Below are 27,958 nucleotides of genomic sequence, written 5' to 3'. Positions count from 1 at the left end.
CCTCTCCTGCATTCTTGATCCACAGAAATGGTAGGAATAATAAATACTATTGTTTTGGGGTGGTGTGTTTTATACAGCTTTCATACACCTAGAACACATAATCCCTGGGAAGGGCCTCCCGGTTCTCCAAACTGCTGCACCAAGACTGGCTGCTCTACAGGCCATCCTGCACAGCTGCCGTCCTGACCCACTACCATCTGCTTTATGTTGAAGTACACTTTCAAAGTTTCCTTCTTCAGAAAACAGACTGATTCCTACATGTATGAAAATGTCTATTCTGCTTTTACAATAGTAAGTCTGTGTATATACAAGACTAGATTTAAACTGATTTTCCCTCAGCATTGTGAAGGTGTCACTAATGAGAAAGCTTTTTCCTTGGTGATCTAGAAAGGCATGAGGATGACACCCTTTCCCAGATGGTGTAGGCCCTTTCAGTCTGAACATTACCTTAAATTCTAGAAATGCTCCATTATTTCTTTGATAGTTTGTCCTGTTGCATTTCCTTTGTTTGCTAAAACTCCTGTTAGATGTTGTATCTTGTCGGATTGTTTCTTCTATTATTTTTTTTGAATAACTGACCAATTTTAAAACCACAGTTTTAAATCCAAGAGATTTAAAATCCTGATTTTTAATCCAGATATTTCTGTCTCATCTCCATTCTTGAATTATGTTTTCTCTAGCCTGAGCAGGTCCTTCCAACAAATGTTGCTACTTTTCTTCTGTTTCATGTTAAGAGTTTAGAGCTGAAGGCTTGCCTTACTCACAGTTGCTGTGGCCCTTCTCTGTTGGGAGTGGGGAAGTCTTTACCTGGGTGCTTATTTGCTCTGAGAGCAGGGGACCAAATGGAGGAACCATTTGTTCTATGGAGATTCAACGAATCTTCTGGGTTTTGTTCCCCATTTCCTTTCTACTCTCCTGGCTCTAAGCCAGCGCCTCTCCCAGATTCCTGCTGGGAAGACTATCTCCACTTCCACTTCATCAGTCAGGAACTTTTATCTGCCAGAAGTTGGCTGAACTATCAGCTGATGACTCCCCACTCATTTTTGAGTGTTAGAATTTACTCCCTTTAGTCCTTGCTTAATCTACTATCTTGAACTAGGAAACTGAGGAGTTTCTGTTGAGAAGGAACTTGCTCATTTCCTTTTAGTATCATTAACCCTTAGTTAACCACTAATATTAAACCCTCTGTCACTTAAAAATGCAAATTTCTGGTGAAGAAAAAACTGACCATTCCTTTTAAGTATAGTCTACACATATATCACAATAAATTAGGGTTCAGAATATGACTTTCTGGTTCACTTAAAAATTGGGGAACTGAGAGTCTTTTTAGTGATCTTAAGTGGTGACTCTATGATCTACTTTCACCATTACCTCATAAAATAAAGGCGTTCTCAGAGTACAGAACATTCCTTCTCCCCATCCCCCACCCCACTTTGCTATGAACTTGCCAAAATTCTGTTGTAGACCGGTACTGATAACGACTTAAAACCCTAAATGATCTCTTAAGTTCTATGCACTTCATGAACTATGAACTCACGTTCTAAACACTTTAACAGTGTTTTAATAAGTAGTTTAGGTATGGACCAAAACTCCTGAAGTCCCATATGAATAGAACTTGTTCAGAATTTAGTAGTTAAACATGGTTAGTCTTTAAATATTACCGTTTCCACTTTATACTACTGATTTTCCTATAAACCTACCAATTATAGTAATCTAAGTTACTAAGTAATCTAAGTGGATGTCTCATAGGAACTTCAAAAGGTGAGAACTGGGCTTAAAGTTTAAAAATAAGCTACTATCCTATTTTACACATATGCTATATAGTTAATAATTTGTTAACTAGAACAAAACTTCAAATCTTCACCTGAACAGTTGATCTGATGACCAGACTGATACTTTTTTTCCTCAGCAAGGCACCTTCCTTAGAAGGGAAAACATGGGGAAAATTGTTGTTTTTTTCTTATTTGATCAAAATTAAAAAATGTGAATTAGCCAGTATAAAAATTTACTATGTATTTTAAAACTAAGGTGTGGTTCAAAGGAAGAAGGCAAACTATTAATTTAATTTTAAAACTAGTAAAGATAAAAAATTTAAAAACCTCATATAAGTAGGTTTCTTCATACTTACTGGAAGAACAAGACCTCTCAGTGTAATTTCTCCAGTCATGGCTACATCTGAACGTACCAGCCGCCCACTAAAAAGTGAGGCGAGACAGGTTACTATGGTAACTCCAGCAGATGGTCCATCTTTTGTGACAGCTCCAGCTGGGAAGTGCAGATGGATGTCTGTGTTGTCAAGAAGATCAAAACTTCCAGAAGCTTTAAAAAGGAAAAAAGGATTTTAATGTAGAAAAATTTAATATTTTCTTCTTCTCCTAAAAAAAGAGTATCAAAGAGATAAAAATAAATGTTTTGGGTAAACTGGTCCTTCAAAACATTAATGGGTAGTACAATTAGGGCAGGGTCTAGAAGGACGGTTTCATACTATTCCAAGTAGGACTAAAACCAAAACAAATGCTTGGAATTAGCTTCCCGTTCAGGCATTAGCCAAGGAGTCCTAACATGGGAACTAGAATTTCTACGGGGGTTCAAAATCAAAGGGTTGTACTTTACTGACAGTGTAACTGACGGTCTGAAGCTCCTCTTCACCTTTGTCACCGAACTGTGAGATGCCTCCTGATTCTTTGCTCACAGCTGTACCCCAACCATGGCGAGCTCACTTACCATTAGTCAGATGGTATTTCTTTGCATTGCTGCGGAGCCAGCTAATAGCGAGATGGGCAGATTCCTTCATGACATCTCCTAGTTGGCCAGTCAGAGTTAACTGACCCTCACCATCCATTCGACTTGCCTCCACGAACATGATTTCTCCACCTAAGGGAGTCCAAGCCAAACCTATTGCCACTCCGGGTTGACTCAAACGCTCAGACACCTTGAGCAAAAGAAGGAAAATGATCGTTAGGTCTGTAACAGCCAAGTTACTTTCAGACTGACTGACCCAATCACAGTATGCTGCAAGAGTCTGCTCCTTCCTCGGAGGGCTTAAGATTAGACTGTACCTCAAAGTACTTACTCTCTCACAGGATTTGGAGTCACACTCACCACTTACATACATGGCCATCTGCCAGGAGAAAACTAAATTTCCTCTTTGGCATTTATCAGAAGCACTTTTACCACGTAATTAGGTGTGAATAATACATACTGACTCAAAAGAGCCACATCTTATTAAACATGCCCTAGTTTTCAAGGAAGAAACCCAATTGTATCTATTTACTATTTTTATTAGGCTGCATATTTATAAATACTCCAGAAACTAACTTCATTTTAAGTAATTACAAATTTGTTTCAGAAAGTAGAAACCCTCTTTTTACCATACAGTTAAGAAGTGTTAGCTCCAGAGTCCAAGTGTGAGGCTATATATTAAAACCCCTAGATTTTATTTCTCTGCTACTTACCCTTCTTTCTCTGCTCTTGCTACAGACACTCTCAAATACTACCTCAAGATGCCCTAGATCCTTTGCTGTGCTCTCGGAGGCCCACCGTGTTGCCTCACTGCTACTATAAACTGAACATGTCTCTCACTTGAGATTACGAGCCAAGGTGATGAGCCAAAGAGGTTAACACATCCAAGTTATGAGAAAACATAGAAAGTAACAGTTGAAAAACAGTCATGTTAACTTTTATTGTGCCCTTTGCGCCTCTAAATTTCTTATCTTATAGAAGTTATCCACGTCAGAGGAACTGAGCACAATGTCAACCCAGCACTAGTCCAATATGAGATTTTTTTCTGCCGAGCGGTAACTTTCTCACTAAGGAACAGCAGAGTCTGTAGCTGCAGTTTCTGGTTAAAGGGCTAGGTTGCGGGTGCTTATGCCTTTTCCAAGGGGCTTAGATGGCAAAGATTCTGATTTTAAAACTTACCCCAAAATCATGTATGGCAGCCATTGAAGCTATTAGGCACTTATTTTTAGTAATAAACATGAAAGCCTATGTTTAAAGTTGGCTTTGTATTTTAAAAATTTAATGCCAATTAATATCATTTAAGTTATAGACTTGGAAGTCCAAACTGCAGCACGAGAGGAGATGCTACTGTGTGCCACAGCTCTCACCTCCCTCAGCTTTGGCACTTGCTGTGTTCCATATTTACATGAGGAGAAAGACCCAAAAGATCAATTTGCAAAAGACTGGTACTATTTAAGGAAAACACAGAAACAGTTACTTGTAAAAGTGTTCACAAGGCTTGTATTTTCTCATATAAATCAATTCTCTGTAACTTAACATCTAATTTATGTGGGAATTTGCCAGGGATTCCTGCTTTATTACATGGGCCTTTTCTTGGACTGAGTAAACTAATTCTAAAGAATTACCTTCAATGTGCTGAACCATGTGAATTTAAAAGAAAAAGCCATTTGGCACGATTTTGTTAGCTATAATAAGACAATCCCTTTTTTACAGCTAAATCCTCAAAACTCATTTGTCAGAATAACATAAAAAATGTCCTTCCTCAAAGAATCAGGACTAAGATTCTTTTGATTCCACACTGCTTCAAGAAACCAAGCCAGTTTTCTGACACTCTCCATCTGCTGGAAAATCTTGGTACTCTGGGTAGAAATAACTGATGCAGTTAATGGAAAGGATGGGTGTAGCTAAGTACATAAAGCCAAATCACAAACATCCAGGCTCACAATCACTTTATCCTAACTTGATGGTGAGTGTTTTAACATGAACCTGAAGATGGAACAAATGACAGATATGTGTAACCTAACAGCAACATACATAGCTGGAAGAACCAAAGGGCACGAGTTCCTATCACATCCAGACTCTTTGTGATAAGGCGAACAGTAGTTATCTAAGTAAAGAATCTCTAATTCTTAGATTGGGAGTCATATTCTTTGAGGGCATGATTCTGTAACAATCAAACATCTGCTTTCTATGTATTTTCCCTCAGAAATGATAAGAGCAAGTAAATGTGAATTCACGGAGTAAGACGAAGCTCTCTTACTTTTGAATGCAAGTACAGTTTCCCAGCCATCTTAACCACTTGGTACAGAACAATTTGTCTTACAGCATTCCTTAGTAAGTGATTCAACACAGTCATTTCAAAACCATATTATTCTTTCAGTACTTATCAGTTTCTAATTCCATTACTGGTTTATAGAATCATCAGTTACATCAGCCAAGACATGTCTAGGCCTGAAGCTAAGAATGTCTTCCCACTGTCAAAGTGGAGCATAAATATCTCAAGTTTATTTTTGTCCTTCAATTTCCTACTAGTATATCCTTGAGCTTTAGTTTCCTTACCTGTTAACTAAATCTTTATTCAAAGAAATAATCAATTTCTTCTGTAATAATTCTATCAATCATGCTAATATGCTGATTTAGAAGTGTTTAAAATATTTAATGAAAAAACCTAATTAGTAATACAATGTCTTAGAAAGTACGGTGGTAGTCTGAATGATAGTATTGTTAACAGAGCATTTGAGTATTTAATCATAGCCAGTTTCCCATTGTTCTTCCCCCTTGATTAACTAAAAATAATGATATTTGACTGCATCTGTTTGATGTGCAACTCTCTGTGACAGTTCTCAGCCTTGACTAACATTTACAGTTTTATTACTTTGTTATTTACAACTGCAGCCCCATCAGAGGGATCAAGGTTTTACATTTCAAGTGCTTTACCAAGCATCCTGAACCAGGCCCTGTTACAGATCATAGAGATATAGAAGTGAATACCTGTTGGAACTGACAGACTGTTTAAGGACATCAGATAAAGGGAAAATTATCCTCCAGCATGGGAGTACAACAGCAGGAACTCCCAAGTGCTCGTATCCACCAAGAGCCCTGACGAGTCTGGGGGGTTGGGACAACTGCCAAAAGAGAGGCTGCATTGGTCTTAAAATACGAGTAGGAAGGAGTCTGCTGGCATAGAAAGGCCAGGAAGCGTTTTCAGAGGCCAGCAGGTGTCAAGGACTGGAGACATTAATAATACTGTGGGTCTTCTTTCTAGCTGATAAGCACGGTACCAGGCCAAACATAAACCTGTATGTCAGATGGTTGTGCGACGTGTGCGATTTGTTTTGCAGTGACATCGCCACCATAAATTGGTTTCTTTTACACCTCATGTAGCTCTTTGTCTGCTCCTGCCAGGGTTGTGACCACAGCAGCTATCCACTTGCCAACTTCCTTAAATATCTCTGCACTAAGATCCTAAGCCTTGAATCATGAATATTTGATTTTTCTAGTTGTAAATTTGTTTCAGTACATTTAGAAAAGGGACGGTCGGATTCCATTTCCCTTGGAGAGGTGCTGGGGTCTACCACTGTCATCTCTTAAAGAAGTATTGAATAGCCCTCATCTGGCTTGATGCTGGCACTCCTGGGAGCCAGCTGCTCTCAGATCCTTCCAGTAGGGCCTTTTCTTGGCACAACCGATTCGTGATGGGACACTGAACCAGACTCCCGTGCCGTCTTTCTCAGAGGCATGTAGTACAGCATGTGTAAATGGGGTGGGATGGAGAAGTAATTTACTACCAGGATTCTCTTGGGCATTTGTTAAGTTTACACTCTGCCCATTTCTAGCACCTGATTCTGTCTGTTTGAAAGGCAGGTGTGCTGATAGAAATTCCTGGATTTCACCAGTCTATTCAGGCTGCTTTTTAAAATTCCTATCTATCCCCTTCTTCCCTTTCCATTACTTTTTAAGGGCAGTGACCTTTGGATAAGGACTCTTCATACCACTGTCACGCCAATACTGAGGCTTTAATACAAATATGAAGGGCATCAGGAATACTCAAGATGACACAGTCTCAGACTAGCAGGCTGGATAGAATACAGACACTTGTAGCTTGAGTGACTGGTTTTTTGAGGCTGAAAACTAAATTTATCCTGGCAAGACTATAGCCTTCTTGTTCTTCTGATTGTGTATCAGTACATTTACAATTTGTGAGTTTAAGACTGTTACCTACAGAGATAAATAGGAACTCTTTCTGTTGGCTATTTTTTGTGCCAACTACAAGATTGGCCAGCTAGGATATGTATCTAATAATGTGGAGACTTCTCATGGCTTCACTAAGATTCTCATTTGCTGCCAAAGATGATCAGGTAATCAATAAAAGTAACTGTAACTGAGTTTACATTTTTAATGGCAATCTCATAACTGACCAGATGAAATCAGATGAAATAGCTGTGATTCGATTCCTGTGCCCGTCCTAAATCTTCCACCTTGATCTGCTCCTGCCCAGGCTTTTGAGGCAGCACTCCCAGTCAGTCTGTGCTGTGAATGATACCTGCACGTCTCCCACTTTCTCTTACAGTGCAGGACAGTTTTCAGAATTCGGTGAGTTGATGTATATAAAGCCGGGTACATGCTAAAAGAATGAACAGATACTAGTTCCTTCAACCACCATGCTCCCCAAAAACAGACAGATGTATCCCCAATCACCAAAAAAGGGGGGAAAAATTCCTAGTTGTTTTTATAATCCTAATTTTATACCATCACCTGCATTTAATAACTTTATACTATTTCTTACTATTCTTTACCTTCACTGAAGATGAATCTGGAAAATATATTAGTACCGAAACTGTTCCTGACCCAGCAAACTAACAATGAGAAGAAGGGCAAGAAGGCACACTTTTAACACTAAGTTATATCCCTTAAACAGGCGAAAAATGAGTTCTAGGAACTTAGTCTAGATCTGGGCAGTTAAGAGACTGCCATTAAAAATGTAAACTTGGTTAAAATTACTTTTATTGATTACCTGAACATCTTTTTTGCTTTATTTTTATTTTTTATTAAGGTATCATTGATATACACTCTTATGAAGGTTTCACATGAACAACAATGTGGGTACTACATTCATCCATATTATTGAGTTCCCCCCATTCCCCACTGAAGTCGCTGGATTACCTGGACATCTTTGGAAGGAAATGAGAATCTGATAATTTTCATTTTCATCTTAGTGAAGACAGGAGAAGCCTCCACATTATTAGATACACATCTTAGGGTGAGAAGGCACGCTTTTAGTACTATGCTATGCACCTTAAACAGGTGAAAAATGAGTTCTAGGAACTTAGTCTAGATTTAAAATTTAGTAACAGTATCATAAGTCACCTTTTCAAATACAGTAAGTTTCCTAGAGAAAAAAGATCAGTTAAATGCATTTTAAAAAAAAAGGAGAGAAAAGATCTCCCTTCACTGTAAGAGAAAGAGTGGGAAAGAGCGGGGAAAGCATGATTCACTTAGTCTTTTTAAACTTTTTTCCTGTGAATGGAAGACTCCTAGTCCTCATGACGATAAAGAAATATTCCATAAATCTTCATTTCATACATACAAATGCTGAGACAGAGGGCAGTTAAACAATTTGGGGCTGATGGTCATCAGAACACTAAAGGGAGAGACAGAAACCACAGGGTGAATTCTCTCAAGTGAAGAAAAGATGAACAAAATGTTCCAAATTCCCAGACACCAAATCTTCTCTCCTATTCTGAGATGTAATTTATAAACAGTAAAATGGCTACTGGAATCTACCTTTCAGATTCATGTTGGTCAAAATGTTCAATATGTAATAATAGCTCAGATGCTACATGAAAAACAAAATGAATTTCTCCAATGATATCAAACAGAGCTGTTAAGCAGTGTTTACAAAATTTCCCATCTCTATTCTGGCTCTTTCTTTGTCAAATCTCTAAGAATGTCAGCAATGCTTTCAAACTTAATAGCAGCACAAAGGGCTGGGAAAGGAGCACATATGCAACAGAAACATACGTCAGTCTTTTGTTTTTATTTGTTGCTCTAGTTTAAATTCCTAAAGGACTGCTGGCTTGTACTGCTCTGTACATGCCCACTGGATGTGCAGGAGTCGGAACCTATTTACTTCTTTACTCATAAAATCATTTTATTTTCTCAGAGCAGAAAAGTAGGGTTTGCTCACTTTCTCAAGTAAGAGAAGTTTTGCTCCATTTCTTTCATCACTTCAACATTTACACCTAAAGAGTTCAAATAACCAACATGATGCCTCTGGTTCTATCAGTCAAGACCAGATTTACTGTCAAGAGCAAGTTCTATTCTTGTAACTGCGAGCTTCGCAGAAAGGCTCATTAGCTTTACATGACCAGCTCAGAGTTTAAACAGATAAGCAAGATGGGTTTGGGGACTATTTCTCTTCTCCTTGAGGAGAGGACTTAGGAAAACTGTATCTACTGATAATGATTTCAAATGTTAGATGGACAGATTATCTTCTGCATAATGTATCAGATTTATCCTCTGAAAATCTTTTTTCGTTAAACTGACAAGAAGGCAATGGTAAAGCTTCTGAAAAAAGATGTTAAAGTCAGGAATATGATATAATTTTTTTTCTGGTAACTGGCCCATAAAAGCTCATTTAAACATCCTATAAAATATATCATAATTCCTCAGCAGTCACAGATTCAAACACCTAGTTCCATCTAGCTGCCTCTAGGGTTGGGTGTTCTGCTGTGAGGGACAGTTGGAGGAGAAAGGTAGAAACAGGGCTAGACCTATACCCAGGTTTAACCCAAAAGGAATTATTAACAGTGAAACAATATGTTTCTGAAAGATGCCATATACGTCTGCACTAGAGCAGACTGAAGAGCATAGCTTATGGCTCATGTTTTCAGATATTTTGTACTAGGTTGTCTCCCCTACCTCTTCCCACCCAAGCCTTTGATAGCACAAGGAAACCCTTATTTAAGGCACATACAATAGAATATTGAATTCCTACAGAGCAAAGTCTGAGAAAGTCAGCAATACTGTTCTTAAAATGGAACTGATAGCAGAGAATAAGATCAGATTGGGTTTCTAAAAGAGGATATGGTCAGGCTCTCTGCAAAAACCGTATTATCACATTAAGCACTAAAATTCAATACTTTAGAGAAAACAAGTTTCCAATCTTAAGACAAAATTCAGTCTCCCCTGAAACCCAATTTTACATTTCCCCTAATCTATTAAGCAACCACCAGAGTAAGCTGGTGAGTGTCAACCAAAAAATGAGTCTGATCACCTCCATTTCATACATAGGGGGCCCAAGGATGTCTTTCAAGGCATGGAAATCAATCAAAATTGGCATTTCAGGTGGTAGGGCCAAGTCAGCAGTATCATCAATAGATTCAGGTTTTGAATCTTCTAAGATGTGTTCTCTGCAACCTAAGAGAAAAAAAATTATTTAGAAATTCTCAGATTTCTAGGTTTGAAAACTCATTAGCAGTACATATAAAAAAGCATAGTGGACTTCAACAATTCAGTCACCTTTACACAATTATTAAGGTACAAAAACTCACCTTGTTTATCTGGGGAACTCAGAGTAACTGTCCTTCAAGAGCCCCTGGAGACTAACATAAAGCAGTTCCCATTCACTCATTTTCACTTGTTCCTTGTCTATCTCCCCCCATGAAAGTTTAAGTAAGCTAGGGGAGGGCAGCAACCTTGCTTGTCTTCTTTTTAACCATTACATTTTTAAGCCAAGAACAATGCCTGACACTAGTTCACTAATGGCCTTTAGAGACCAGATACTTAAAGGTCAAACGCCATAGATTATCTTGTACAATTCTGTTAGATCAACGAAATGCAAACTTTTTAATTCCCTCTTTAGAGGAGTTTCATCAGGTGTCCCATTTCCTGACAGGCAACATGAACTTGGAAATGATAGGACCTGTATGAGCAATGGCTCTTTTGTAAACATATAGCTCAACTCCAAGGTTATCATTTTCCAACAAAAACAAATAAAACTGGCAGTGCCAGGGTAAGAGAATATGATACCTGATTTGAAATCCCTATAATAATGCACTATTTCCTTAACATGCCTAAAAGCCTGGTTGCTGACATCTTTTCAAAGTATCGACTCATTTTGGTTTGGACCGAGACATACAGAGAGCAGGAAGGAGCCATTTGACCTGTCAGACCATCTTTTCTATTGGTCTAATTCCAATTTGAGTAAAGAAAAATGTTACTTCAGTCTGCAGCCAGAGACCTAAAATGAGTAGAGGTTTAAGCAATGTAGGAAATATTTGGATCTATTCCTCATTCCTAGCTTTGTCATCATTCTTCTAGTTCTTGAACCATTTTAAGTATCTTTTTTTTATTGCCTTTTTTTTCATACACCCTCCCTTTGGGAAATAATTACTGTATATATTAATATACAACATATAATTATATGTCATCTAACATTGTATATCTATGTAGTTATTATAGTTTTGCTGTGATTCTTCCTTTCTAGTATTTCATAAAGTTAAAAGAATTTCCACTGACTCCTTTCCTTCTCAGAGTGATTACTGATTATGTTTAAGAATATCAGACCCTTATTTAGACCCTAATTTAATGATAACTGGAGACCTCCTAGGATGGTCCTAAGTGGGCCCCATGCATTACAACTCTGCTATGACCTTCCGGGGAAGGGGCTCTCTTGGTCTTCTACTCTCCTCCTGGACCCTGTGAAGCTCCTCTTCACGATGAGTGACACAGAGAGGCAGGAGAGAAAACAGACAACAGCTCCAACGTTCTGCCACTCGCTGGCTATTTCATCCTTTGAAAAGCACTACACCTCTCACTACCTATCTTTGCAGGATTCTTAATCCTTATAAATAAAGGGAATTAGAGAGAAAATCCTTTATAGACTGCCAACTGCAATGCACATGCTCCATCTATAAGTGTAAGTCATGAGTTATATATATTCTCTCAGTCATACCTCTGCAGTGTCACTTGATCTCTCAAACCAGATTTCACGAAGTTCTCCCTCATCTTTCCAACTTTGTATAGCACTTGGCTGTTTCACAAAATCTAACAGTTATGGAGTTGCTCAGGAGCTCATGGACATGGAGACTTTCTGTCTGCTGCTGTTTGCGAGCACACCTAAGCAGTATCACTGAACAAGGGTAGGAAGGCACTCAAAATGATCAGGTTAGCTTCAGGTAGATCTCAGGGCACAACAGTAATCAGGTGTCATTGCTTAATTAAAATTAATGCCCAGAAAGAAAAGCACCACCTGTCTAAGGTTACTGTACCACCCTAAAAATAAAGGGCTCTGAACTTCAGCTGATACACAGGTGAGGCTGCAAGTTTCTTTGGTCTGTTGTGCTTTGTGATGCGCTTTTCTGAGATCTAATTACTGTTAAAGCCTGGAATTTACTCTTACAAGAGGAAGTAAAGTTTGGATGGGTGAAAACCAGTCCACAATTATGTAACCAAAGCTTTAGGACACCCAATCCCTTTCCAATGCAGTAGTGAATTCAGTGCTTTGACCACTGAGGGAGTGGGGGTAGGGAGAACTATTTCTAATGAAAGTAGACCTTATAATATACAAGGTGGCAATTTAGGCTTTAAGGCACAGCAGCTTAAAGTCTTATGAAAAATTCAATAAACTTAGAACTAATCTGTGCTTCAAAATGTTCAATCATTAGAACACATGCCTAGGGAATTAAAGCTCAAGTCAAGAAAATGGTGTCAGCTAACAGGAAAGATAGGCTAGCACTGGATTTTAAGAATCATCTAGTGCACCTTGTGCAATACAAAGTGAGAGTAAGGAAATCCTGGATTTTCAGAGAATTCACACTCTGACTTCTCATTAAAATAAACAACGACCAAATATCACCTCACAAAGATGCCATTCAAGAAACGAGGTCCAAGTTTTAGCTGACCTTCTGAGTCTATGCACAAGCTTCCAAGTACGCAGCTCTAGTGCCATGTTCTCCTGCTCAGAAGGCATCAACACCAAGAGAAGAAAGTGGCAGAGACCCTAAGATTCAGTCCTGGTCTTACCCCAGTTTGTAACATTCAAGCAAGATGGACTTTTTAAGGCAATGCAAACAAAAACAATTTAAAAAGTTAAACCTTCCAACATAACATGGACCCTGTCCCACAAACCCTTTCTAATGCAATTAAGCAGTTTTCTTCTATGTCCTTCTCTTGGGCTAAAACAGTGGTTCAAACTAAATGGTTCACAGTCACATGAAAAAATGATTATTTCACTAAGAAGGAAAGTGTAAATAATAAAAGCAAGACACTGTTTTCTGGTCACCCAATTAAGCTAACTAGTAAAGGTGTTTAAGAAATGACAAAGATCAATGTTAAAGTAAAGAGATCCTCTTAAATGCTGTTGTTGCTCAGGAAATATAAATTGATTCAATCTTTCAGGAAAGACGCTTGTCAATATATTGAAAGCCCTCCAAACACTCGAACCTCAGACTCAGTGATTCTGTTTTGCAGGAACCTGTCCTTAAGGACATAACCCAAAGTGCAGACAACCATTGTGCAGAGAACAGTTTAGACAATAAAGCTACTTGCTGAAGCCCTATCTGTTAATAGCAAAAATTAGATCTAATATAAACAGTCAACATTAGAAACATGGTTGAGTACACAGTGGTATATCTATCTAATAAAATACTACACAGTCACTAAAATTGTTTTCCAAGTGTTTTTAAGTAATGTAAGAAAATCCTTTTGAAACAATATTAAATTGAGGGAAGAGGAGGGTATGTATATATTTTCACATGGCATGATTTTTACTGATATATAATATATATATACATGAGGATGAATGAAATGATGCAGTCCAAAATGTTGACAGAAGTTATTCCCTGAGATGGATTACAATTACATGATGAAACAGCCAATAAATAATAGTCACCAATTCTGGCTCTGGCTTCCTAGTTGGTCTTGAAAAAAGTTACTTTACCTCCTTGTATCTGTTTTTCTACTCAGTGAAACCATAACAATTACAGTTACCCTCAAAGACTTGCTGGGAGAATTTAATAATGCTTAAAGCCTTAGTATGTATAAAATGAGAATAACTCAATTATATAGTTAGAGAAATACCTAATACACACTTCTAAAATTCACATGTCTCACTCCATAGTCCCTTCATTAGAAGAAAACAAAATGTTCTCTGCAACCTAATTCCACCCAGGGCTTTGACCACAATCAGATGACTGTTGGGAATCACATGAATTTAATATATGTAGGAAAAAAAAGATACTAAGACTCAAGACTCTGCCCTATGCTATAATATATAATACCATTATATTTCATATGCTAAAACTTTCTTTATAAGTAGTTTTGGTGTGTATTTTTAAAAGTAATAAATTGCTATTAAATAGAGTTTGAAAAGGAAGGGAATGGAAAAATAAAAAGAGTAGAATAAATTAGCCTAAATCCACTCCAACTATTTATTCACTTAAAAGATAGACACAAAATTGTTCTGAAAGTGGGAGGGAGCTAAAGTTATTTTAGTTGATTTACTCTGCTCAGAGATATCTCCAAGCTCTTCTTTCATCCACATTATCAGCCTGTTTTGCCTCTAATTCAGGACATAGCCAGTCTGGTCAGGGTATAGCAGAGTTTAAAAGCATGAAGGCAGCAGATAAGCAAATGGCACCCAGGGCAGACCCTGCAATGCTGAACAGGGGCCACCCTGCAGCACAAATATGGGCTCTGGTGACAGCTGTTCACAAAGCAAAGGTGAAATGTGGGAGCACTCCCTAAGGGGGATAAGCCAGACTCTAGAACTGATGTCACCACAGCTATCATAAAAGGATATCCTATAGATGCAAACTCCTCATGAGAAAGGGTTAGGTTTTTCCAAAGCAGCTGTCACTAGGCCACCACAAGCATTCTTTTCCACTCACTGTTTGTCTGTCAGAGGAACACAACTTAAATGAAAGCAGGCCCAAGAGCCAAAGAATTGCTGTGGGAAGGAGGGAGAAAGTCAGATATGAGGAGGGGAAGTAAAGAAGACTAGAGGGTGCAATACCTCAGGCAACTCCAGTAGCTTTCTTTCCAAAAACAAAGTTTCTTATCTTCTGAATAAATGTATAGCAAATGGTGTCTCTAGGCAGGTGATCCAGCCAATGGAAAATAGCAGAGACCAGGAACACAAAAAAGGCTATTAACAGCAGCAGTAATTCCCCAGAATGTGGTAGAAATGAGAATCTACCTAACCACAGATAGCCGTAGGTTATCTATAATCATCTTTACTCAAGACAGAAAATTTTAGCTACCAGTTATTATTCTCTACATTCTGCTTAACTTGAGGCATATACTATACTCACAAGCCCAGTCTCATGGGTTCAAAAGCAACATTTTGTAGTATAGTGGTAACAGGAACCCCTTCCAGATTATTAAAGAAGTCTTCCTTTTCACAAGGAGCATGTTTTTAATGCCTGTGGGGTGGGGGTGGAGGAGGGAACAGTGTATAAGAACCTTGTTAACTGTAGCCAGCTAACTAACAGGGCTCAGAAACAGGGTTAATTCTCCAAAGAAATGAATACTACCTGTTTCTGTCATATTAATACAATGTCCTTGGGAAATAGTTGCCTGCAAATGTCTAGGTCTCATTCTGAGACTAAGGAGAATTTGGGAAGAATCAGGAATTCAAGACGCAAACAATCATGATATGTAAAACTTAAAAAGACAGGCAGAGAATCAAGATCTGTTCCAACCCTCCACATTATACTAAAGGAAACTGGGATCCAGGAAGTTAAACAAAGTGCCTCGAGTACAAAGCCAAAAAAAAAGTCACAAAGAGTATCCATATTCCAGTCTCCCAGCCAAGGACACCTTTTGTCCCAACCTAAAATCTAGTCTAAAAAAGCTGCCTGCGGCTCAGGAGCTCCTTGACAAGACAATACAATCTGTTGGTGAATAACTGAGAGATCAGATTTTTTTCTTGACTGAAAATAACTAACATAACTGGTATTATAAACAAGATTCCCTTCTTCGACTGTTGTCAGAAAAAATGTGAAAGACAGGGAAATGAGTAAAAATAGATTAGTGAGCATGTTGTCCAGAGCATCCTTCCAGGTTGTCCACGTGTTACTGCCTTTCAGCTATTTTTCAATTCTGTAAGTCATAGAAAACTGATAGTAATGGAAATGATTCTTGTCCAGTAGAGGTACAACTGATCCTCTCCCTGTGCCGAGAAGCTGGTTTTACAAATTAATTTCAGTATTCCTGACTGCCTATATATGTGTCTACTTTCTGGATTCGCCTTTAAATCAGTTTTAACATCTTACTGGCTTCTCTCACCAATTAATGAGTTATTTACAATATCTGACACATGTTCATTTTATATCTCTATGATAGTGATAATTTTGCCATTAAGAAATTATCCTTTAATACTGTACAGAGACCCTTGTTTCTAATGAATGATATTCGCAGTAGCCAACTCTTAACCTCTAAGAATGCGGGTATGTTTAGATTAAAAAATCTTAGGGCCTCAGACAGATAGATATACCAAATTGTTTTAGATATAAAAACATGAAACTTAACCATTTTCAGTATTTCTGCTTATGGGTAGATCCTCGGAAATATCCAGTAGAGGTACAACTGATCCTCCATACTTGAAAGAGGCCCTGGAGTCAGATAGCCTGGGTTTGTGGTCCAGCTCTTCCTGTTTACAAGCTGTACAACTTTGGGAAATCTTTATCTTTTTATAACTGTTTTTTTTAAAGTGAAATATATGTAACATAATACTGATCTTTTTAACCATTTGCAAGTGGGAATTGGTTAACAATTCAGTGGCATTAAATACATTCACACTATTGTTGTAACTGTCACCACTAATTACCCAAAATTTTTTCATCATGTCAGCATACACTCTGTACCCATAAAATAATAAGTTCCCATTCTCCCTTCCCTATAGGCCCCTGGTAATCTCCAGTCTACTTTTCTGTCTCTATGAATTTGCCTATTCTAGGTACCTCATATTAAGTGGAATTATACAATGCCTGTCCTGTGTCTGCTTTATTTCACTTAGCACAATGTTTTCTAGGTCCAGCCATGTTGTAACATATACTAATTTTCATTCTGCTTAATGGATGAATAATACTCCGTTACATGTAGACAACACATCTTGTTTATCCATTTATCCGCTGATGGACACCTGAGTCATTTCCATCTTTTGGCTATTGTTGACTACTGCTGCCATGAACACTGGCATCTGTTGGGAGTCCCACTTTTCAGCTCTTTGGACATATACCCAGGAGTGGAACTGCTGGGTTACATGGTAGTTCTGCGTTTGACTTTTTGAAGAACTGATGAACTGTTCTCCACAGTAGCTGTACCATTTTACACTCTCACCAGCAATGCACGAGGGCTTCCGATTTCTCTACATTCTCACCAATGCAGTTTTCATTTTTTTGGTTATAGTCATCATATTAGGTGTGAAGTAGTACCTCATTAGATTTTCATTTGTACTTTTTTAATGACTAATAGTGTTAAGCATCCTTCCATGTGCTTATTGGCCATTTTTCCAACTTATTTGGAGAAGTCTATTCAAGTCCTTTGTTCATTTCTGAATTGGGCTGTTGCTGTTGTTTGAGTTGTAGGAGTCCTTTATATATTCTTGATATCAATCCCCTATCAGATACATTATTTTCAAATATTACTCCAGTTGCTTTTATACATTCTTGATAGTGTCTTTTGATGATACTAGTTTTTAATTTTGATGAAGTCCACTTAATCTTTTTTCTTTTGTTGCCTATGCCTTTGTTGTTATCTCCATGAAATCACTGTCAAACCTAATTGTTATCCAAATTTTCCCCAATGTTTTTACTCTAAGAATTTTATAATTTTTGCTCCCAAGCTTAGAGCACCAATCAATTTTTATGTAACTTTTGTATACAGTATAAAGTCAGAGGCCAACTTCATTACTTTGCATGTAGGCATCCAGTTCTCCCACCACCACTTGTTAAAAAGACTTTCCTTTCCCCACTGGTCTTGGATTCCTTGTTAAAACCACTTGACCATATATATGAGCTTTATTTTAGTGTTCTCTAGTCTGTCCCATTGGTCTATATATGTCTGTCCTATGCCAATACTATACTGTCTTAATTACTATAGCTCTATAGAAGGTTCAGGTGGTGTGAATCCTCCATTTTGTTCTTCTTTTTCAATATTGTTTTGGCTATTTGTGGCCCACTGCAATTCCATATGAATTTGAAGATCAGCTTTACCATTTCTCTGAAAAAGGCTTTTGATGATTTGGAAGAGACTGCACTGAATCTACAGATTGCACTGAATTTGTAGATCTTAACAGTGCTACATCTTTCTATGCATAAGCACAGGATATTTTTTCTATTTACTTAGGTCTTTTAAAATTTCTTCCCAGCAGTGGTTGGTAGTTTTCAGTATTAAAGTTTTTCACCTCCTTGGTGAGATTTAAGTACTTAATTCTTTTAAATGCTATTGGAAATGGAATTAGTTTCTTAATTTCCTTTCCAGATTGTTCATTTCCCTAGTCTCTTTAAGGTCCCATTTCTCATCTGAAATGAGAGAAATAGTATCTATACTTCAAATAGTTGTTATAGGGATAATGGATATAGGATATATAGGAATAATGAAAACATAGTATAGTCACTGAGTTTAGCCTTATAGCTAGCCTCCCTAGGTTAGAATCTTAAGATTCTGATGTTTACTAGCTAGAACCTTGGGCACATTACTTAATTTCCTGCATCTTAATTTTCTCATCTGTAAAATGGGCCTAAACAAACATCTCCTGAATATAAGCACGAGCAACTTCTTCCTGAACGCATCTCCTCGAGAAAGGGAAACAAAAGCAAAAATGAACACATGGGACTACATCAAACTAAAAAGTTTTTGTACAGCAAAGGACATCATTAACAAAACAAAAAGGCACCCTCAGTATGGGAGAATATATTTGTAAATGACATATCCGACAAGGGGTTAACATCCAAAATATATAAAGAACTTACACGCCTCAACACCCAAAAAGCAAATAACCCGATTAACAAATGGGCAGAGGATATGAAGAGCTGGTTCTCCAAAGAAGAAATTCAGATGGCCAACAGACACATGAAAAGATGCTCCACATCACTAATGATCAGGGAAATGCAAATTAAAACCACAATGAGATATCACCTCACACCAGTTAGGATGGCCAGCATCGAAAAGACTTAAGAACAACAAATGCTGGCGAGGATGCGGAGAAAGGGGAACCCTCCTACACTGCTGGTGGGAATGTAAATTAGTTCAACCATTGTGGAAAGCAATATGGAGGTTCCTCAAAAAGCTCAAAATAGAAATACCATTTGATCCAGGAATCCCACTCCTAGGAATTTACCCAAAGAATACAACTTCTCAGATTCAAAAAGACATATGCACCCCTATGTTTATCGCAGCACTTTTTACAATAGCCAAGATATGGAAACAACCTAAGTGTCCATCAGTAGATGAATGGATAAAGAAGATGTGGTACATATACACAATGGAATATTATTCAGCCATAAGAAGAAAGCAAATCCTACCATTTGCAACAAAATGGTTGGAGCTAGAGGGTATTATGCTCAGTGAAATAAGCCAGGTGGAGAGAGACAAGTACCAAATGATTTCACTCATATGTGGAGTGTATGAACAAAGCAAAACTGAAGGAACAAAACAGCAGCAGACTCACAAAACCCAAGAATGGACAAATAGTTACCAAAGGGAAAGGGACTGAGGAGGATGGGTGAGAAGGGAGGGATAAGGGTGGGGAAAAAGAAAGGGGGCATTATGATTAGCATGTGTAATGTGGGGGGGGGGGGCACGGGGAGGGCTGTACAACACAGAGAAAATGAGTAGGGATTCTGCAGCAACTTACTATGCTGATGGACAGTGACTGTAATGGGGTTTGTGGGGGGGACTTGGTAAAGGGGGGAGCCTAGTAAACATAATGTTCTTCGTGTAATTGTAGATTACTGATACCAAAATTTAAAAAAATAAAGAAACAAGGTGAAAAAAAAATGCTTAGAATAGAGTCTAGCAAATAGCAGGAATAAAGATGACATTTATCTTTACTTCCTTGATTATCAAAATAACCTACTATAGCTGAATCTCAAAACAACATGGGTTTGAACTGGGAGGGACCAAATATGCAGATTTTTTTTCAGTAAATACACTGGAAAATTATTTTGGAAATACATGACAATTTGAAAAAACATTTTCTTTTCTCTAGCCTACTTTATTGTAAGAATTCAGTATATAATACCTATAATAAAATGTTAATCAACTGTTTATGTTATTGGTAAGGCTTTCTAGTCAACAGTATTTGTAGTTAAGTTTTTGGGCAGTCAAAAGTTATATGTGAATTTTTTACTGCACTGGCAGATGGCGCCCATAACCCCTCTGTTGTTCAAGGATCAAGTGTAATTTGGGTTTTCAACCTAGTTTTCCTACTATAGGCACGCCTCATTTTGCTGCACTTCACTTCATTGCGCTTTGCAAATATTACGTTTTTTTTTTTTTTTTTACAAAATTCAAGGTTTGTGGCAATTCTGCATTAAGCCAAGTATATTGACACCATTTTTCCAACAGTTCACTCTGTGTCTCTGTGCCACATTTTGGTAATTCTTGCAATATTTCAAACTTTTTCATTAGTTTTGTATTTGTTACGGTGATCTGTGATCAGTGATCTTTAATGTTACTACTGAAATTGTTTTGGAGCACTACGAACCACACCCACGTAAGATGGCAAACTTCACTGATACATGTATGTGTTCCGACTTGCTCCATTGACTGGCTAGTCCTGTTTCTCTCCCTCTTCTTGGGCCTCCCTATTTTTTGAGACACACAATACTGAAATCAGGCCAGTGAATAACCCTGCAATGGCCTCTGAGTGTTCAAGTGAAAGGAAGAGTCACCTGTCTCTCAGTTTAAATCAAAAGCTAGAAATGTTTAAGCTTAGTGAGGAGGGCATCTGGAAAGCTGAGATAGGCTGAAAGCTAGGTTTTTTGTGCCAAACAGTTGGCCAAGCTGTGAATGCAATGGAAAGGTTCTTGAAGGAAATGAGAAGTGCTACTCCAGTGAACACACGAATGATAAGAAAGTCAGACCGACTTACTGCTGACAGAGAAAGTTTGAGTGGTCTGGAGAGAAGATCAAACCAGCCACAACATTCCCTTAAGCCAAAGCCTAATCCAGAGCAAGGTCCTCTCTTCAATTCTATGAAGGCTGAGAGAGGTGAGGAAGCTGCAGAAGTTTGAAGCTAGCAGAGGATGGTTCATGAGGTTTAAGGATAAAAGCAGTTTCCATAACATGAAAAGTGAAGCAAGAAGTGCTGATTTAGAAGCTGCAAGTTATCCAGAAGATTTAGCTAAGATAATCAATGAAGGTGGCTACAGTGAACAAAAGATTTTCAACTTAGACAAAACAGCCTTCTATTGTAAGATGACATCTAGGACTTTCATAGTTACAGAGGAGAAGTCAGTGCCTGGCTTCAAAGCTTCAAAGGACAGGCTGACTCTCTTGTTTGGGGCTAATGTAGCTGGTGACTTCAGGTTGAAGCCAATGCTGACATACAATTCTGAAAATCCTAGGACCCTTAAGAATTATGTTAAATCTACTCTGCCTATGCTCTATAAATGGGACAGTAAAGCCTAGACGACAGTACATTTGTTTACAACATGGTTTACTGAATATTTTGAGACCACTGCTGAGACCTATTGCTCAGAAAAAAGATTCCTTCCAAAATATTACTGCTTATTGACAGTGTACCTGGTCACCCAAGAGCTCTGATGGAGATGTACAGTGTTTAATGTTATTTTTTTCAGGCCTGCTAATAGCATCCACTCTGCAGCCCATGGATCAAGAGTAATTTTGACTTTTACATATTATTTAAGAAATACATTAAGGTAAGACTATAGTGTCATGGACAATGATTCCTCTAACGTATGTGAGCAAAGTTAAGTTGAAAACCTCTGGAAAGATTTCACCATTTTAGATGCCATTAAGAACATTTAATTCATGGGAAGAGGTCAAAATATCAACATTAACAGAAGTTAGGAAGAAGTTGATTCCAACCCTCATGGATGACTTTGAAGGGTTCAAAACTTCACTGGAGTAAGTGCTGAACTGCAGATGTGGTGGAAATAACAAGAGAACTAGAATTCGAAGTGGAGACTGAAGATCTAACTGAACTGCAGCATCTCATGATAAAATGAACAGATGAGAAATTACTTCTTATGGATGAACAGAGAAAATGATTTCTGGAGATGTAATCTATGCCTGTGAAGATGTTGTGAAGTTTGTTGATATTACAATAAAGGATTTAGTACATCTAATAAATAATTAAACTTAACTGATAAAGCAGTGGCAGGGTTTAAGAAGACTGACTCCAATTTTCAAAGAAGTTTCACTGTGGGTGAAATGCTATCAAACAGTATCACATGCTACATAGAAACTTTTCATGAAAGTAAGTCAACTCATGTGGCAGACTTTACTGTTGTCTTATTTTAAGAAATTGCCACAGCCATCAGTAACCACTACCTGGTCAGTGAGCAGTCATCAACACTAGGAAAGACCCTCCACAAGCAAAAAGATGATGACTTCCTCAAAGTGCAGATGATGATTGCATTTTGTAAGCAATTAAGTATTTTTAAATTAAGGTATGTAACATTTTAAAAGACATAATGTCATTGCGCAATTACTAGACTACAGTAAAGTATAAATAGAACTTTTACGTGCACTGGGAAACCAAAAAATTCATTTGACTTGCTCTACTATGATACTCACAATTGCGGTGGTCTGGAACTGAACCTGCAGAATCTCTGAGGTGTGCCTGTATCCATTTTATTCACTACTTGTAAATGAATCTTTCTAAATCACTGCTCTAATTACACCAGTTCTGGACCTAAACATCTTCACTAGTTTTTCATCATAGATTTAAGCAAATTCCTAACTTCTGAGAGTTGCATTCAATATCTACCACAGTATAGTGCCAAATTACCTTTGTTAGTGTGGTTCTCACTATTCTGGGATGCCTTGTAGACTGAAGGAGTAACCACAACCAACAGTATGAACAGAGAAACTCAACTAACATTCATGAAGCACAATCTTGGGTAAGAAACTGGGCATTATATTCCTTATCTATAAAATCAAAGTCAGACAAGATGAACTCTAATCTTGTCATATTAACTCATCATAGTGCCTTCCACAATATAGGTGTTCAACATGGTCTGCTGAATTAAATTGTATTTGGATTATTTCAATTCTTTAAATCTTAATAACATCTGTGGACAAATGACAAATCACCAAGACACTTAATCATTACTTTGATTTGCCAAAGTACTACTGTTTTTAATGCTGAATTGGTCAAGTAAACATAAACATTTTTAATCAGTGAAAATTAATTATGTGATAAAATTATTACCAAATGACAAATTTTTCTCAAAATTTAAATCAAACCATACTGGGATCCTGAATTCTGAAGTAGGAAGAAAATGAAACTAGCAGATTGGTTTTACTAAGCTGTATGTTTATGCAGGGTGTAGGGGTATGTTACTAGGTATATTAACACAACCAGCTGGCATATTTCATGCATGAACCAAGGAAGTGGAATACTGTTTACATCTCAATTCTTTAGCATGTATGGGTATGTATGCACGGATCCAGACTCCATTTAGGCATGTACAGAAAGATTCATATGGCTGCAGTTACAAAAACAACTAAGTTATAATTTTTTTTAACAGTCTTCTTTAAAAAATGAGATGAGATAAGATGGCTGAGGTTGTAAGCGGCTTTGTTATTACTTACAAAATAGTACAATTATGTACCTCAGAGCTAACTGACCATGGATACAATGCATCTGAGAACCTTCTTTTGGGAGGAAAAAGGAGAAAACAAACTGTCTTAACAAATCAGAAAAACCAGAATATTTCCAACTGTTTAAGTTGTGCTGTCAGTTTCAGGTTAATCTTTCCCAGAGAACAATGCTACCAGCCAGAGGAAGTGTGCTAAATGCACCTGAGGTTTGAGTTACTGACCAGGGCTGCCAAGGCATTTGTGCCTCCATTATTTTCAATCTGGTTTTCTAAAGGCACTAGCTGTAATGGAGAAATCTGTGGATTAAATGCCCAAAAAACCTTCATTCTAGCAGTAAAATCTTGGAAGTCCTTCCTGCCAATATTGTCTTCATTATTTTGGGGACGATCATACAACCTTAAACATTAACAAATACACGTACTTCAAGTTTACCTACTAAACATTTCTATATGATAACTACTGAGTTATAGATGGAAATTATTTCTCAGTTTTAATGGTAGTTACTTACTCATGAAAACAAACATCTATGAAAAGCATCTGGAAAACACTTTTTTCTGTCTATCCATTCAAATTAATTTTGATGTAAACAAATTAAGAAAAGCCATTTTAATAAGCTACGTTATCTGTAATAGTAAAATGGAGATTTCAATGATCAATGCAGTGCCTCCGCAGAACTTTAAAAAGCCAGCATTTATCCCACATATAAAAATTACTTGATTATATATTTACACTTCTCCCAATGGACTACATTATTTGTTAGAAGTTCTCTTGCATCTGCTTCCTGGAATCCAATCTAGAATCTGGCATATAGTAAGTATTCAGTAAATGCTAGCTGATTCACTGACTGAATGAGTCAATATAATATTATATGAGTCCAAGACACAGGATCCAAACTTTGTCAAAGACAAGGGAGCTTGTACCCCTGTCTCAGTAGGTTTTTTGCATTAATAAATTTCCTTTCCTGTATAAGATATTCAGAACATAGTCTTGGAGAATTATCTGAATTAGCAGTTAAAATATAGAGGCCATATGAAATATCTTTTAAAAAAGTATTTTTAATATCTTGAAACTTATTAAAAGGCTGACTTTGATAACATATAACAATGACACCCAAATGCCATTGTATCTTCTCATGAGTCATTAAATGGAACAATGACTTATTAATTTTTTGACAAAATTTGACTTTCCTGTCCCAAAATGGAATTTAAATAATAATGTTTGGCTTCTATCATACTTAAGCAGGGGTTTTCCATCACTGCAGCTCCATTCTGGTCTACATAGGCAAATAAATGTCTTAAGCAAGGCCAATATTGATGAGGGAACAAAGAGTAAACTAGTGTAAATGTCAGAAAAGAATATTCAGTGTATTTTCATGATATTGGCAGTGTATGCCAACACATTATTTTCATCTCAACATCAGACCACTACTTGATTTTAGATGTTCGGACACAACAGGGTGCCTAATATCCCTACAAATGCAAAGGACTTAGCATAGACAGTCTTCATCTCTAGATTTAATTTTTTTATAATCTTGGTTTGCAAAATCCAATTAGCTGTAACAGAACTTGTGACAAATCCCCAAAGCTTTAGAACCAGCACATCAGGTACCTTGGGAATAAAACTCCCTCTGAAGTCCATATTCTTCAACTACTAAGGAACCTTAGTTCCTTTGAGTATTAGAAAACTGTAACTGTCTTGAGTCACTAACATCAAAGGAAAGATAATCATCAACACATAAACAGCAAGACCTTAAATATTGAAAATACAAAACTGAATTAAAACTTCTAAGTTCTGCCTGTGTAATCTGGGTCTTTAATAAGAAATCAGCTCAAGTTTGATGAATGGATATTCAATAGGACAAACTTCAATGGTGGCTTAGAAAATCGTTCTGATGATAAAGGCTCTTAGACTGTGATGACTATTGCTGCTATAACCTTTTAAATTAGTAAATTCCATAGGAATAAGTAGACATTTTAAAAATTATGTTGCTTAAAAATTAGGAAAATGTAGGCCAATTTAAATTCAACCATCATAATACTGAAACCACGACTTGTCACACTAAGTTTGAAGACCTCTTACTAACAGACACAGGCATTTCTTCAAAACCAAAAATCTGACTTCTGAGTATTATAATAAACAAAGATAAACAGCCAAATCATCTGGTCTGTGGTTTTTGGGTTCAGAGGATACATGCAAATTACTCCCTCTTTTTTGTTGTAATTCTAGCCTGAAAGGAAGATGTGAGACTTAGGTTAAAATATTTGAGGACTTTTATATGTAACTGGTACCAAGTAATAAGGAAACTATCCAATTATCTTTGTTTCACTTTTTAAAAACAGCTAACCAAGTTTTTATGTCCAAAAACAAAACAGGCAAGAACATCAAGAAAATTCACAAAAGCTGACAAATAAAGGTTGTTTTAATTGTTGCTAAAGAAAAATTACTTTGCATGTAGGTCTTACTAAGCTTTCCTCCCCTGAGGGCCTACCAACCACAGTAAAATAGCTATTCTTAACTGATTTGGAAGCACAGAAATTTCCACTCTCTAGTAACAACCCAAACCACAGGTTTGCTTTAGGACTCTAAACAAATTATTTCAACCCTTGGAAATGGGGGTTGTAGTAATAGAAATGAAATGTATCAAAACCTTCTTTATTAAATAAGCAAAAAACATTTTTAAAAGCCAGCCTTCAAGATGGTACCCAATGATCCCTACCTCTTGTTATTCACCCCTGTGTAGTGCCATATCCCATTGTACCAACAGGACTGTGACCAACAGAACATAGCAGAAGTGACATTTATAAAAGATGGCAGCTTTCTGTTTTCCCCCCCTTTCACATATCAGTCTCTCTGGGGGAAGCCAGCTGCCATGTCGTGAGCCTGGGGACAGGTCTATGTGGTGAGAAACTGAATACCTGGCCAATAGTCAGCAAGAACTGACGTCAGCTAACAACCTTGTAAGTGAGCTTGGAAATAGCTCCTTCAAGCTGAACCTCCAGTTGGCTGACAGGTTGACTGTAACCGCATGAGAGGCTCTGAGTCAGAATTATTTAGCTAAACTGCTCCTGGATTCCTGTCCCAGATGCTGTGAGATAATAAATGTTTGTTAAATACTTTCATATAGTAAATTTTGGGGTAACTCAGCACCTAATGTAAAATCCAAAACAGAGACAGATCCTCTAACAGGTACAAAACTGCTAAAAGAAGTCAAAGAAAAAAGTATTTAGCAGAAAGTTACACAAAGCTCAGAGGTTATTTCCTAAAAACGTTATACACATTTTCCATTAATATAAGAAATGCATTCAACACAGTGGACAAGAGAATGGATATGCTTCATATTTGGAGAAGAATAGTTTTAAAAAAAGTTGAAATGATAAAAAGCACTTGATTGTCCTGCAGGAACAGCTTCCTGTTTTGCTTACCAAGGAGCCACACTTAAAATAACTTTAATAAAGCATGCCTAGGGCTTGGCAAGTCAACAGCAGGAAGCCACAACAAAGATCCCAGAAAGGAACCTGACAGATGATTCCTCCTGGAACCTGGGTCCAAAAAAGGCTAAGAGAAAAGCTAGCCCAGGAAATGGGTGAGATGTAAAATAAAGAATGCACAACAATGAGCAGGGAGCGGACATTCAGACCATTAGGATATGGCTCCTCCTACAGCACTTGTCTCCTTGGCATGAAGCGGACTTGCTGACACGGCAGGGTACCTTTTTTCCACCCAGCATATTCTTGGCAAGAGTTGAGTGGGGTGCGCTGGGAGAATTCATGTTAATGAATGAGAAGATGCAGTACTGTAAAATTTGAGCATTTTATTTCAATGCATTTTTAACTGTGAAGCTGTCTAGAGAGGATGTACCAAAAAACTGAGGATAACTTATCTGCCTTCTTTCACTACATTAGGTTGATTTCACTGTCCTACACAAGGTAAATATATCAGAGAAACAACACATGTCAAAATCCAACTCAAAGTGAGATCCAGAATGAACTACAGAAATTGTCATAGAGTTAGGTTTGTGGTCTAGCCAGCCCCGTGTTTTGTGGTTAGCCGGGTCCCAGGGAATCTATCATGAGAGGGTAGTCATGTTTTCACTGACATCAAATCCTATTGCTTATGACTCATACCACCCAACTATTCAGTCCTTTTCCAAATCACAGCTTCTCTTTTCCCATGGACTAGGAAATACCCAGCTAAGTTTATAAAGATGTGTCTGTTAACAAAGTCAAATAGGCAGGGCATTGTGTTTTTTTGGGCTGTTGTAAAGGGATTTATTAATCAAATCAGAGTCAAACTAGAAAGCTACCGAATCAATCCTATTCAATTGAGATTTTATATAGTCAATTAGGTGATGAGTGGTGGCCCAAAGGTACAAAGCAAAGGCTATATAGGCTGGTAATTCCTTCACAGGCTTTTTTCT

At 37.5% G+C, this 27,958-nt stretch overlaps 1 protein-coding gene across 1 annotated transcript in view; it reads right to left on the bottom strand.

Annotated features, from left to right (window-relative positions):
• Positions 1 to 27,958, bottom strand: part of LONP2 (lon peptidase 2, peroxisomal) — a 124,800-nt gene that overhangs the window by 1,295 nt on the left and 95,547 nt on the right. The window contains exons 12-14 of the mRNA XM_036932533.2: positions 10,019 to 10,161; positions 2,725 to 2,932; positions 2,129 to 2,319 (exon numbers count right to left, since the gene is read on the bottom strand). Of these exons, the coding sequence (XP_036788428.1) occupies positions 2,129 to 2,319; positions 2,725 to 2,932; positions 10,019 to 10,161 (542 nt within the window). The remainder of the gene's footprint in view (positions 1 to 2,128; positions 2,320 to 2,724; positions 2,933 to 10,018; positions 10,162 to 27,958) is intronic.

This window comes from Manis pentadactyla, chromosome 15, assembly GCF_030020395.1.
Source record: "Manis pentadactyla isolate mManPen7 chromosome 15, mManPen7.hap1, whole genome shotgun sequence".
NCBI lineage: Eukaryota > Metazoa > Chordata > Mammalia > Pholidota > Manidae > Manis > Manis pentadactyla.
The sequence above is the reverse complement of the archived record's forward strand: the minus strand, read 5'-3'. Positions and strand labels throughout refer to the sequence as shown.